The sequence below is a fragment of the Talpa occidentalis genome, unplaced genomic scaffold, assembly GCF_014898055.3.
Source record: "Talpa occidentalis isolate TD23 unplaced genomic scaffold, MPIMG_talOcc4v2.1 talOcc4.7, whole genome shotgun sequence".
Lineage (NCBI taxonomy): Eukaryota > Metazoa > Chordata > Mammalia > Eulipotyphla > Talpidae > Talpa > Talpa occidentalis.
Window position 1 is genome coordinate 109828704 of NW_023605083.1, and position 14347 is coordinate 109843050.

The following is a 14347-nucleotide window of genomic DNA, read 5'->3' on the forward strand; positions in this document are numbered from 1 at the left end:
ACAGATGGTCATCTCCCTGCGGGCCATCTTCCTAAAGCCTTCCTGAGCACAGACGACCACAGGGCAAGCAGAATGTCTGGGCCAAATGGCCGAGGGGAATGATAACTGTTTTCACCCCTGAAACATATACTTCTAGGTTTTTAAACATCCAGGCCCACTTAGAACTAAGTGTGAATCCTATGTGAATCCCATACACTCGAGATTCCATACTGTCCTGCCCCACCCTCCCCTCTAACCCAAACACACACACACACACAAAAACACACACACAGAGGAGAATCAAGGGAGACATTGATTTGGTTTGATTGCTAAGATCTAACTAAGGAACTAGTCACCAGAAATTCCCTTGTCAGCCAACTAACAGGGGCTGTTCTAAGAGAACTCCAGAGGAATGAGAAAACTAAGGGCTAAGCAGGGAGCAGACAGAAGGAGAGAAGGAAAAAAAAAAAAAAATCAAGCTAATCCTAACCCCCCCCCAAAATCCTCCTTGCATAAGCTCTGGCAGGAAGAATAAAAGAAATTAATCCACAAAGACACAGCCCTTACTTAGAAACTCTTCTGACAAAGACAGCAAGACAAATCTGCTCCCCACTCCCACACACCACAGACAAACACGTCTCAGGGCCCCTTGAAGAATCCACCCGCCCATCCCACCCTCTCTGCCCTAAGCCGTGGAATCACAGTTCAGTGGAATATTCTTCCTGGTACTAGATCAATCCCCCCACCCTCCTTCCTATCCCTCTCTCCTTGTCAATCCTAGTACTGTCCCCCCACAGCCTATCTTGCCCTCCCAAAGCAGCATCCACCACCAGGAAGACGCAGCTGCACAGTTTTAGCTCCACCACCTCCAGAAACCTATTTCTTTTCCTCAGCCCTCCTAGTCTTGTGGGCTTTGTTGAGGGCTTTTTATTTTGTACAGGGAGAGAAAGGAAAAAGGGAGGGGTGGGAGATTTCCTAGTGCAACACAACCAAAATAATTTTTTTAAGTCTTGAGAAATAAACAAAGCAGCCTTCTTCCCCAGGCAACTAAACAGAAAGAAGTTTGGTTTTGTTTACTGCGACATACACATGAAATCGAGTATACAGTCCATGCAGTAGCACAGCCATTGGAGAGGACATCCTGATGCTGGCCCCAGTGCAAAACAGTCCCAGCAACGCCGCCTGCTTGCCATCGCTGCCGCCGCCACTGACACCATCACTGCGGCCACCTAGCCTGACTTGAAGAGGAGGATTGCAACTTGACCCAAGTAAAAATAGATGAAGTGCTTTGTCTCATGTGTGACGTAGCTGCCAAAATTTCGGCCCACAATACAATGCCAGGTAGGGTTATATTTCTTGTCAAATTCCTAAAAGAATAAAAATGGAGAAAAGAAAGATGATTAGGACAGCTGAAGGATGAGAAACCAGAATGGAGGTTTCCCCCAGAAGACAAGTTTAGTTATCATCCTCACCCCACCGCCCAGCCCCCAGTCCCAGCCCATGGCCTCAGCTCCCTGAACCTCAGCAGCTCAGGTTCTAACGCTGGCTAGGACACTCCTTCCCTCATTAATAATGGAACCACAAAGGCTCCATTATTTCTCTCTAGCACTCTATACCCTATACACCCTGCTCAACTCTCCTCCCTCTAGCTACTCTACTCTTCAGTCCACCTTATGATTCTTCAGTAAGGGAATCAGAGAAGCCAATGAAATAAAGGATCAACCCAGAGTCATACAGCATTAGTAAACAGAGAAGCAAGACTTCCTGACTCACCATCTGCTGCCTCCCGTATTATTAAACCAGCATTTCAAAATGCCAAAGAACCAAGACGTTAGAGCAAAATGAGGAACAAACATCAGAGTACCTGGGAGAAGTTCTCTATAAGTCAACATTAAAGGCACTCCCACGTGCCAGGCACTATGTAGACTATAAGCACCAGAACAAGGATCTCTGTTATGAGATTAAGGCAATCCCTCACTTCTCCAGGGCTCAAGTTTAGCATCAAAACCACCTAGGAAATTCTTGTGACCAAGTCAGGCAGATAGCCATCCTCTGGACACAGCAGGAAGCAGATGGCTCAATTCTAAAGGCACCCTGCCATAGCCATGAAAGGACAGAAGCCCTCCACCATGGGTCCACCAATGCTGTCAACACTGAGGCTCTGTCCCCCAGGTATTCAAAATATACTTGTTTAGCCTCCACACAGGACCTACATTACATGATTCCAAGACGTGGCAGATAATAGAAAAAAGGGCATGGGCCACCAAACCAAGTTAGAATCCTGACTCAAGACCTTGTGTAACATGGAAGAGACAGTCACTTCCCTAGGTCTCATTTTTCTCATCATCAAAATAAGAAAACTGGACCCAACATAATCTAAGGGCTCTCACTCTGAGAGTCCATGATTCTGCAGTGTCTCCCTGCAAAGGATAGCAAGGCCAACATTCAGCAAGAAGCCAGCACTCCCAGAAGCCTTAGCCCCTCACTCATCCCAACCAACTGGGAAGGAAAGCAGAGTTCTGCAAAACTCAAGGGCACCCTGCCACATCTCTGGTCCACAGTGCCACTACTCACAGACATCCTCCTTAGTAGCCAGAACAGACAGTATCAAAGTCTGGGTCAAAGTGGTCAATGAACATGGGATCCTGCCTGGGAGCCAGGGACTCTAGTATCACTTCTCATTTCTAGTCCAGCAGTTTCCTCACCATGTTAGCCACATCCATTCACCCATTCAGCAGGAATTTTTCAAGGACTAAAATATTGTTCATCTGTAATTACATAATCAAACTTTCTCTTAAGAATGTGGGGAAAAGGGATGATGCAGTACCTGATTACTTTGAGATATGGAAACCTCCTATGTGAGGATTATTACAGGGATATCCCACTTTAAATGAAAATTTGTTTATGATTGTATCTGTCCGAAAGTTCTTAATCCTCATTTTGTATAAGTTCTGAACTGGACCTGTTATTAATTCTGAAACTTCTCTCCCAATGCCTTGCAATTCCTATGAATCACATACACACACAAACATGCCAGCAGTTTCTTATTAAGAACCCCTAAGGTGAATGCTTGGCAATAAGGAATCACTCCCTAATTTGTATGCTTTGCAAGCTCCCATGGTTTGCTTGCGTGTGTCTCTCTGCTGTTCCGTGGCCCAGCTGCAGCCCTCCCCAGGATATGGCGGGCCCATGGTGCCTGGCCCCAGCACATATCTCCCCGCACACCTTCTTGATGTAGGCGGCGATGTCCTTCTCTATGTTGTACTTCTCCATGGCCTGTGTGGCGCAGTCGACGGCATCCTGCTGCATGTCCTCAGACATGTCTGCGTTCTTGATCACTGCCTTCCGGTCAGACATCGTGACACTGCAGAAGAAGCAGAGGTGAGGCTGACAAACCCATGCTCTAACCAGTGCACGTTACAGCCTGTGTGGCCACAATGGAAAGGGAGGAGAGAAGGTGAAGGAAACAGACACACAGGCATGAGACAATAGGAGCGGGAGCTCAAACTTTTAATAGGCATGGTTCCCAAGCCCGGGAAATATAAGTAAATAGTAAAAGTAAAAAGTAAATAGTAAAAAAGACAAGTCCTAATTTTTATATGTAAAATTCAGTTTTTAACTCTAAATATATTTCTGATTATTTTGAATACCACCAATATTCCAGATATTACAGTATGTCACGTACCATCTATGTCTTGAGGCAAGCTACTTAGCCTTTGTCCTTTCATGCCGCCATCCTAAAGTGGGGACTGCAGGTTACCCTGAGGTAAACAGGTGGCACAACACCTGAACACAGTTAAGTCCTTCATTTCATGACCATTATTACATCACTGGGATAAAGTGGGAAGAAGATGGAGTAGGAATCAGTAGGCCTGACTTCTAGTGCCAACTACAAAATCCTGTGGTCTAGACAAGTCACTTAGCTTTTCTGCACTGAACTACTTTTGTCTTAGCAATGAGGAAAGGTCTCTGTTTGGGGGTTTTATAAGGCTTACCTCAGGCTATATGAAAACAGCTGCAAACAAGGATGGACTACACAGGGGTCTTCCTATCAGCCAAACTCAGTTTACCATGTGTTTTTGTAAATAAAAATATATAAGAACACACTATGATGACACAGTGAAGTAGTTGTGAGAAAGGCCTGTAGCCTGAAAAGTTTATTTTCTTCACAGTAAGGTTGCTAATCCTTAGGCTACCAATGCCCAGTGGTGACAGAGATGCAAAAGATGAATTACTACTATTATTTTAACAATCTTGTTTCAGGTTTCTTATCTCTGCTCCCTGGGCCATGCCATGCATCCTGGAGCAACCAGAATTCTGCAGTAGACCTCGCACAATCCCTTTCCAGGATGACAGGAATCCCAGGGAGGCCAGGTTCTGCCTGGCAGGCTATAGCATATGAGGTGCTTTGTAGGAACAGAAGAAATGAGTTGCAAAATCCTCTGCTCTGTCCTTGACTACAGTGTGTCACACAGAACAGTAACATCTGCATCCCCGCCCCCCTGCCCCACCACCTCATCCCACCTCCCATAGTGCCACACACTGTGGCCCAGAGCAGTGGACAAAAGCCCTGTTCTAGTTTGATACAAGGCTACAAAGGGCCTGTCTGCTCCAGGAGAGATCCCTGGTATCATTCCAGGCCACTTTGATCTCTGAGTCCACACTAACCTGTGGGGCTGGTTGAGCTGAAAGGGGAAGCACAGCTCATGACTACTCCTGCAGTCGACACCAGATGCAACTAATGCAAGCTTGCCAGGTGCCAACCAGGCAGCCTTTGATCCAAGGCACCTTTGTCTGGCACTGTCAAACTAAGCAGCGTTGGTTATACTTTCAAGCAGAGGGTGACTGAGCAAAGGGTTAGTGGACCAGCACCTTCTGCCTCACAACCCTGAGAAAAAAGTCAACCTTCAAAAGGAGTCTGTGAGCACCAATTGGCGCTGAAAAAAGGTCAGGAGAACCCTTTTCAAGGCGTGTCTAGCTATATGACCTTGACCAAATCAACATGTTCATTTTTAAAAGGCACAACTGAAACAGGGTAAGTGGGGCAACTTCAATGGGTTATAGTAAAAGGCACAAGAACATCGCAGGGAGAATGTTCTGATATAAGGGTCTTTCTTCCTGGGGGGAAAAAGTGTCACCTGGTGGCCTAGTCCAGGTTATCATTCAGAAGGGGGCACTATTTACAAACCCAATGGTGGGGTTGGGGCCTAGTTACAGACCTCAGAGGGAAAGTAGGAAATTGGCACTGTTTTCCCTGCAAACTCACCAGCTTCACTGTCTCATCCCCAAAGTCCAAAGGAACAGCTCTGTCACAGTAATTAAAAGGCACCTTACTCTCCAGGAGAGAGCCTGCCGTTACATAACGTTGGTCTTGTGACTACAATACCTCAATTCTTCACCCCTGGCCCCCCAGGGCTGAGAAGTGAGGCCTAATCCCAACCTCCTCTGTCCAAGGTGCCAGTGAGAAAATGATAGGGAGCCGCCTAGTTGAGCACCTCCCTCCTGGGAAGGGAAAGCAAGGCACCTGGGTCTCCAGACAGAAAGATGACCAGAAGGCCCCTGGCCGACTGCCTCAGGCATGGGCCACGGGCTCCTTCCACAAGCAAAAAAGGACACACTTCAAACCAGTTCCCCCCTTCGCCCCCCGATTTTGCGACAGAAAAGGCTCCACCTCAGGATGACACGGACGCCCTCTCCACCCCAAACACACACGCGTGTGCTTCCACCCTTCAGCTCTCCAAGGGGGCGGTATCTCTCCCTCCACCGCCCCGTCCCCCGGGGAGCGGCGGTCCCGAAGGCCAGCACCTGGGGAATGAGAAGGCACGAGGGCATCTTCCCAGGGCCCCCGCGGCCACCCTCGACGCGCGGCCGGGTCCGCGGGCCCCGGCTGGCCAGCCCCCTCCCCCTTCGGGCTGGAGCCGCGCCGGAGTGACTGGGCGTCCTCCTCGCCGCAGGAAGGGCGCCCCAGAGGGTGGCGGCCGCGACAGGAGCCGCGTCACACCCCGGCCCTCTCCACCCCCTCTCTCCGGCCCCAAACACCAGGGGCCTCCACGCAGCGCTGGCGGACCTCAGGGTGGGGGGTGGAGACGGAGAAGAGGCTCCTCCGCGGCCTGGGGCTCCGGCGACGCCTGAGGGGTCGCGAGGGCGCCGGGTGGCGCAGCTCGGACGAGGCGGCGGCCGGGGTCGTCCGCGCCGAGGCCTGCCCTGCTGCGGGCCTCGGGCCCGGGCGCCGCGTGGGGCGAGGAGGCCGCAGGGGCATCGCGGCCCAGACCGAGCGCCGGGCGCCGCCCCGGGGCCGCCCCCACCCACCCTCACCTTCACGGAGGCAAGGCCCCGGGGGCGCAGCGGTGGCCTGAGCGGGCGCGGGCAGGGGCGCTGTCCCCTCGGCTCCTCCAGCAGCAGCCGCCGCCGCCGCGGTCTCGGCTCCCGCAGCCCCGGGCCGACCGCTCGCCGCCGCCGCCGTCCGCCCTTCGAGCTTCCCCGGCCGCCCGCGCTCCGCCTCGCGCCTGCCGGGCCGCCCGCTCCGCGCTGGCACCTCACCGCTCCGCTCCGCTCCGCCGCCCAGCGCGGCCGACGCGCGGCCCTGAAATAGCGCCCCGCCCCCGCCCCCCCGCCGCGCGCGCTGCCGTCCGCGCTGCTCATTGGCTGCGCCCGCCCGGCCCCGCACTGCGGGCTTCTCCCCGCGCCGCTCTCGCCCCACATCTTGTTTCCTCCCACAATGCCTCGGGGCGGAGGGAGGGGGAGGGGAGGGGAGGGGAGGGGTGGGGAGCCGTGAGGGTGGGGGGAGGGAGCGTGGCCTTAAGGGGAGAAAAAAAGAACTTCGACCCCTCCACCCAGGGCCGGAGAGGCACGGCCTAGAAAGGAATAAAGAGGCGCTCAGAGAGAGGGAGGGGCGTGAAGACCCCAATCTCAAGGAGAAATAAAGGGAGCGAGGGGATGGAAATTTCAGCCCCCAGGGAGTAGAGGGCGAAGGGGGACGATGCCATCATGCCTGAATGGCACCCCTTTCTGCACCCCCTTCCCAGACCGTTGGGAAGGAGAGGAACAGCCAGCCCTGCAAAGCGTAAAGACCTAAGCAGCCTGGGGGCTCTCTCCCCGCCCTGGCTTTCAAGGAAGGTCCCTGCCCTTCAGCTCAGCCTTTGTTCCTGAGTCTCAAGACAACAGGCCCCCTAAACTCCCAGCTGGGACCCCAGCTGCTATCCAGAGCCTTGGAGGTAGACCCTGATAACACTTGTGAGGAGAGAGGTTTGTCTTTGACACAAGGCATCTGGGGTAGAGGTGAGAGTAGGCCATTTTTGGTGGGTGAGTCCGCCCCTACCAGTCTGGTTAGACAGGACTGGAAGTGAATAGAACCCTCTAGAGATGTGAACCATAGCATGTCAGAGCTGTGAGGACCTTAAATTCACTTTTACACCTTCCTCACCTACCTAGTAGAGAACCAAGGTACAGAGAGGGAGGAGCCAGATCACTGCAGGTCAGGCCTAGACTTGGCTTCTAGGCTGAAAAGTAGTGTTTCTAGAAAGCATCACCTCTGGTGGCTGATCAGGCTGTTTGCGGAATGTGTGTAACTGCATGTGCTCATAGGGCAAAGTGCCTGCCCTCTGCTCCACCCCACCCACCTCCAAAGGAAAACAGAAAATGTCTGCTTTTTCTTCACTCTGTTTCACAAAGGAAGTTTCTACCTAAAGGGGGGTGGGGTGGGGGATGTGTGTGTGTAAAGGTCTTCAATGGGTGCCAAGCATGTGGGTTACACAGTGAGGTTTAAGAAGCCCCATTGTGCCTTCACCATGGTCAAGAAGTCAGACTTCTCTGGCCCTGGACATTCTGATTTGGAGCATTATCATTTAGTGTTCATTATGTCAAGGGAAACCTGGAAAATCTTTCCCTCCCACGGCTCTGTCATCTCCCAAACTCAATCAAGGGGAATTCAGAGAAACAGGCAAAGCCTGAGGTAACCCCTCACACCAAGGGTATTCTGATGTCAGCCTCTGTGTGAATGAATGGGGGGCGGGGCACATTCATGGTGGTTTATCTGCTTAGGGCTTATGGAGAAATAATCTTTTGGAAGACTGGGAGAGGAACTAGTATCCTTTTTCTCCAGGGTCACTAATTTGTAGGCCCTCCTAGAACCTGAAAGAACTGCCATGTATGGTTGTGTGAATTGTTCAGTGGCATTCAACCTATGGAGCAAGTGGGGACAAAATGCAGCCTGTGCTTCACTTACTAAGCTCTTCCTCTCAAAAAAAAAGCACATACTTTTTTCAAGTGTGCATAAAGATGACTATGAACTATAGATGACCCCTCTGATGTCATGCTGCTTGGGTATGAATTTTCCCTCTTCCTGATTTTTCTCTTTGCTAGAGTGGGGCAAGAACTTAGTCACTCCCAGTCCTGGGCTATGATGGGGACGCAGAATAGAGACAGAATTTCAATTGACAGGAATCAGAGTCAGGACTTCTGACTTTTAATAAACATGGTCTGTGGGGGGGAGGTGGGGTGAGGTTATCCACTTAGGGCTTATGGAGAACTAATCTCTTGATAACTAGGAGAACTAGCACCCTCTTTCTCCAGGATCATTAGAATATAAACTCTAGGCTATCAGGGAGACTTGCTAAATAGTACAGTTTATAGATAATAATGTCTGTGGGAACTTTGTTAGATTCTGTTTTAAATGCATTAGTGCAATTAATCCCAGTAACAATCAGATTGAATATGTCACTATCCCCCTAATGTAGATGAGGAAATTCTCTCAAGTTCAGTTACTTGCCCAAGATCACCCAGCTGGTCAGTAGCAGGATTCAAACCCAGCCTGTCTGTTCCCAGGGCCTACACTTTTAGCCATTCCACATCCTGCCTCCGAACAGAGGAAAGAAAGTCTACACCAGTGTTTGGCTCTCTACCTAATTTATACCAGCATTTCCTAAGCTTGACTGAGTCCAAAGCCCTTTTTTATCCAAACATTTATTAACAGCTCCAGGAACTACTATTCCACAGGACACAGTTTGGGAAACTTGTGCTATACTAATTACTGCTATTTATGTAAAATGCTTACTGTTTAGGATAATTACTATGCAACATAGTAACTGTTATAATTAATATGTCAGCTTAACTTGGTGGATGTTTTTATTCCATGCTGCCACACTGTCCCTGAGTGCCCAGTTTTCTGTTGCCCAGATAGCCAAATCATGTTTTCAGACTTAAGAATTAGAGGGGGCTTTTGTTTTTGTCTCATTTGTGGCCCCCCTCATTATTTCACTTCAGGGTTTCCCAGGGCACTATGCTTCGGTCACTACTCACCTTGAGTAATTTGATTTGTGTTTTTTACCGTGGTCCATGTGAGACCCTCCCTAAATCCAAAACCTCTTCCTCACAGGCTCTTCACGCTCTTGGACATACATGCATATAAAACCTGGTCAGGAAGTGCATTGGCCACTGCAGCCAGAATGCCTGGATTCTAACCTCTTTCTACCACTCTACCAGCTGTGTGGATCTGGCCAAGCTATTCAATATCTCATTTTCATTTTCTTCATCTTGACAATAATAATATCTACTTCAGAGAATTCTGAGAAAATGCATGAAAAACTTGGCACAATGCCTGGACCATATAAGTGACATTTATTAGCTATCATCAATAAATAAATAAATGTTAGCTATCATTAATATCTCTCTTCCAGACTTGCTTCCCTTCCCTATATATCTTACCTAAGTTTATGCCCCTTTTTATCCACCCATGCACCAAGTCGGAAATCCACAAGTTCCCCTGGATTTGTGTCTCTCTCCTACCCACCACCTCTCTCTTCATCGCAGACCTCCTGCCTATTTCTGCAGTCCCTGCCTTCTTCAGTAAGTGTGCCTCCTTCTCATTATAAATGCCCTGCATCAGGAACACATCACTATTCCAGATGGGGTTCCCTGCCCCCCACTTTTCACTGCTCTCCCTAAATCCACACTGTATCCACAGTGATCTATCTAAACTTCAGATCTCCCAGTCATTTCCCTTTTCCCTGATCAGGAAAAAAAAGTACCTCTCTGCCTTGTCTCCCCACACTTCCCATCACACTCTTCATGCTCTAGTAACACCATTGCTTGTGGTTCCTCCTCCCCAACACCCCCCCCACACACACACACACCTTTGTTCAAGTGTTCTCTAGCCTGTGAGGCATATGACTCTTTCCTGGCTGGCTCCTTTGAGTGTCCTCTATGAAGCCTTCCCTGAATCCCAGGTGGACTGCATACCCCTCTTCTGTGCTTTAATAACATCCAGGGCTTATGAGTGACCCCCATTCTATTAAATTTGTCAATCTTACATCTGTAGTTCCTTGCAGACAGGGACTACATCTTATGTGTGGGCTGCAGAACTTAGCACAGTTCCTGGAACTTGGGAAATTCTCTGTAAGTATTGGTAAACTGATCATGCCCATTAATGGCTGAAAAATACAGCTTGGAGGCAAAACTGAATACTGTGTTCTTTTTATTGGTAGTTGACACAGCCAGACCCCATGCAAAAGTAGTTTTCCCTTTGAAATGACTGATGGTATGTTAAGTTTTGTCATGGCATATCATTATTAAAAGTGGATACAAATAAGCAAACTAATACTGAGAGCTTCCAAGTCCTAGTTAAACTGAAAATCTATTATGTTGCTTGTATTATTTTCCAATGCAATATTAAAATTGCTGTGATTACAGAAAAATCTTAAGTAAGTAATGGCCTTCATGTGTTCTAATATGTTTTCTTTTAATTGACCCTACAGTCCTGTTTTCTTTGCATCAGCTTAGCCTTTCTTTTCTACCCATCCAACAGGAAAAATAAATATAGCTTGTAAGGACATTCCATCTCTTCCTCCATACAAATAACTGTGTCTGGCTCTTTTCTCTTTCCCTAGAAGCGGCAATGCTCTTATTTACACCTGGCCCTTCCTACCCACAACAAGTAGCTAGTTAAATAATTTTCAGTTCTGTGAGCACTCCAACTTTGCCCTTTTTTTCAAGATCCTTGTCTAATTTGGGTCCTTTGCATTTCTAACTTTCAGGACCAGACACTAATTTCTGTAAAAAGATCATCTGGGATTTGTTTTGTTGTTTTTTTTTTTTTTTTTAAAGATTTATTTATTTATTTATTTATTTATTTATTTATTTATTTATTTATGCATACAAGAACAGGGTACAGGCCAGAGGTGTGTATGTGGGGGGGTCGTGGTGAGAGGATTCACCAGAGACAGAGTGGAGAACAGAACAGGCAGACTGACTGAAATAAACTGTTGAGCGGAGCAGCAGGTAAGACAGGAGAGGTCTGCCTCGCAATGTGGGTTTCTCCCTGGCTGGCCCGGGGATTGAATTCATGCTGCAGAGGCTGCAGATTGCTTCATAGTGCGGTGCTTAACCCCTTGAGCCACCAGGGAAGCCCTCATCTGGGATTTGGATAAAGATTATATTCAGTAATAGATAAATTTGAGGAGCATTGCTATTTTAACAATATTAAATTTTCTGATACATGAAAATAGAATTCCTTTCATTTATTTAGGGCTTCTTTAATTTCCTTTATAACACATTATAATTTTCAATGTATATGTTCTGCCCTTCACATTTCATTGTTTTTGATGCTTTGTAAATTTAATTGTCTCTTAACTTCATGTTCATACTGTTCACTGATAGAGTATAGAAATACAATATACAAAAGTAGTTTACTTCCTTTCCAATGTGGGTACCTTTTATTCCTTTCCTTGACTAATTGTCCTTGTTAGAACCTTCAGTATCAGCTGAATAGAGCAGACATCCTTGTCTTATTCCTAATCTTAGGGGGAAAGCCTTGAATCTTTTACCATGAAGTATAATGTTAGACATTTGTGGGTTGGGACGGGTTGTAATACTCTTCATCAAGTTGAGGAAGTTCACTTCTATTCCTAGTTTGTTAAGTGAGCATTTTTATTATGAAAGAGTGTTGTTGTTGTTGTTGTTGTTTTAGTTTGTTAAGTGAGCATTTTTATTATGAAAGAGTGTTGTTGTTGTTGTTGTTGTTGTTGTTGTTGTTTTCCAAATATTTGTTCTTCATCTTCTGAGGTGAACATGTGGTTTTTGTCTTTTATTCTATTAATATGGCATATTACCTTGATTTTCAAATATTAAATCGATCTTATATTATTAGGAAAATCCCATTTAGTCATGATGTGTAATCCTTTCTGAATGTTACTGGATTTGTTTTGCTAGTGTTTTGTTAAGGAATTTTACATCTATATTTATAAGTAATACTGATGTATTGTGTTTTTTTGTGACGTCTTTGGTTTTGGTGTCTGAGTAAAAATAGAATCATAAAATGGGCTGGAAAGTTTTCCCTTCTGTACCTTTATTTGAAAGAATGTGAGGGTTTGGTATGTGTTCTTTAAAAATTTTACAGAATTCACCAGGGAAGTTTTCTAGGCCTGGAATTTTCTTTATGGGAAGTTTAAAAAATACTAGTGTAATCTCTTTACTTATTTTCAGTAGTTTGTGTTTTTCTAAGAATTTGTCCATTTTACCTAGGTCATCTAATTTGATGGCACATAGTTGCTCATACTATTCCTTTATAATCCTTTTTATTGCTTTAAGGTCTGTAGTAATGTCCCTCCTTTCATTCCTGATTTGATTCTTCACTCTTTTTTCACGGTCAGTCTAGCTAAAGAGTTGTCAATTTTGTTCATCAAAGAACAAACTTTTAATTTCATTCTTTTTTTTCTATTGATTACTATTACAAGGTGGTTTCTGAGAAATCAAGCTACTTGGATTAGGGGAAGTTCAGACATTGGGACTCTTTCTTTGAGAAGCTCGATTCAAACTCAACTTCTCATTATCTCCATCTAAGCCAGGGTTCTCTATTTTTGTGTCTTTCTCCCCCTCTCTATTCTTGCAGTGAATATAACAAAGCCGACAGAGGCCACACTATTACTTGTGAGCTGTGAGAGACAGTTCCATTAAATTCATAAGCATTTCTTAAACATCTTAAGCCCTATGGAAGACACAAAAAGGAACAGAAATGAGCAGACAGAATCAGCCTCAGACTTCCCCAAGCTCAGTCTAGCTGGGAGACACACATGTACACAACAAACTTTACCACAGCTCAGACTGCAAAGAGAACTGTGATTGAGAGTGAGCAAAATGTCCTGGGAGCATGGGATAGGAGGCAATCTGTCTGGAAGAACAAGGAAACAGAAGAGTTGGCATTGTGGTAAGTCTTGAAGCATGGGTAGGATTTTGGGGGAATAAGGAAAGGCAGGGAAGTTCTTCAGTGAGGGAGAAGCATATAAGCAAAGTCAGGGAATGGTAGGAAGCCAGGGACAGTGTGCTATGAAGGTAATACGGGACAGAAATGTTAGGCCAGACTTTGGAGGGACATAAAGGATGTGCTAAGGGGCTAGAACTTTATCTTGAAGAAACTAGGAGCTCACTGAAGGGCATGATCAACCTTTGTTGGAATTTGAGGCTAAAACTGAATATATCAGATTGTTTGGGCTCTTTGTTGCCATCTACACCTATGGGAGCAAGCAGAGAAGGCTACCTTCTCTGCTGCTGGGCCGCCCCTCCTTGGAAGTCTCTCTAAGCAAGGCTTCCATGGCCAGTGCTTCCCTGATGTCCTTCCTACCTCTCTGGCAGCTCCTTCTCAGTCTCCTTAACAGGCTCCTCTTCCTCTGGCCATCCTTAAAGATTGCTCCTCAGAGTTCTGTTCTAGATTCTTTTCTCACTAGATCATTCTCTCTTGGAGCTCTCATGTTGCCATGACTTCAATGACCAATTATGAATTGGGAACTCCCAAGTCCATATATAGCTTTCTCTGACCGATCTTCTTATTTAGGATCACCAGACCTAAATGTCCATTGGACCTCTCTGTTTAGGTGCCATGTTCATTAGAATTAGTCCAGGTGTGAATAAAAGAACCCCCACCCACCGAAGTAAAATAATCCAAACTAGACAGAAGTTTCTTCTTCTTTTAGGATAAAAGGAGTACAGAGGTATTAAGTTCAGATCTGGTCTGATAACCTAAAAGTCATATTTCTGAATATTGTCACTTTATCTCTATCCCTAAGACACCATCTTCCTCCTGGCCAATGGCAACAGTTTTGCTGTCCTTGCTCCTCTCAAATGCATTTCCTACATGTGCGCTGTCCAGTGTGATAGCCACTAAACACATGTGGCTAGTGAGTATTCAAAAGGTAGCTAATCCAATGTGACAGGTGCGATCTATATAAAATATACACTGTATTTTAAAGACTTAATATGAAAAAGTGAAATATCTTAATAGTTCTCTACTGATGTCAAATGATGTTTTATATGTTGGAGTAAATGCACTATTTAAGATTAATTTCAGTTGTTTGTTTTTAAATTTTTGATGTGGCTACTA

At 46.4% G+C, this 14347-nt stretch overlaps 1 protein-coding gene and 1 non-coding gene across 6 annotated transcripts; one reads left to right on the forward strand and one right to left on the reverse strand.

Annotated features, from left to right (window-relative positions):
- Nucleotides 1–1037: 1037 nt before the first annotated feature.
- Nucleotides 1038–13682, reverse strand: DYNLL2 (dynein light chain LC8-type 2). 5 transcript variants are annotated; one of them, XM_037493490.2, is made up of 3 exons: nucleotides 13592–13682; nucleotides 3205–3343; nucleotides 1038–1346 (listed from the first exon to the last, which is right to left on the reverse strand). In XM_037493490.2, exons 2-3 carry the CDS (start codon nucleotides 3334–3336, stop codon nucleotides 1209–1211), a joined length of 270 nt encoding a protein of 89 aa, XP_037349387.1. In that variant the 5' UTR covers nucleotides 3337–3343; nucleotides 13592–13682; the 3' UTR covers nucleotides 1038–1208. The 5 variants fall into 5 exon arrangements, with proteins under 5 accessions (XP_037349387.1, XP_037349389.1, XP_037349386.1 ...); XM_037493492.2 differs by lacking the exon at nucleotides 13592–13682 and adding an exon at nucleotides 6520–6542; XM_037493489.2 differs by lacking the exon at nucleotides 13592–13682 and adding an exon at nucleotides 6295–6522.
- Nucleotides 10427–10562, forward strand: LOC119233161 (small nucleolar RNA SNORA15). The gene has a single exon (XR_005122312.1). It is a non-coding gene; the product is annotated as a small nucleolar RNA SNORA15 (small nucleolar RNA).
- Nucleotides 13683–14347: the final 665 nt, after the last annotated feature.

Bases quoted from the DNA above. Each gene is read 5' to 3' on its own strand.
- DYNLL2 (XM_037493490.2), bottom strand. From the start codon at position 3,336: ATGTCTGACCGGAAGGCAGTGATCAAGAACGCAGACATGTCTGAGGAC. The intron at 1,347-3,204 runs GTGTGCGGGGAG...TTATTCTTTTAG, and splicing joins TCGCCGCCTACATCAAGAAG to GAATTTGACAAGAAATATAA.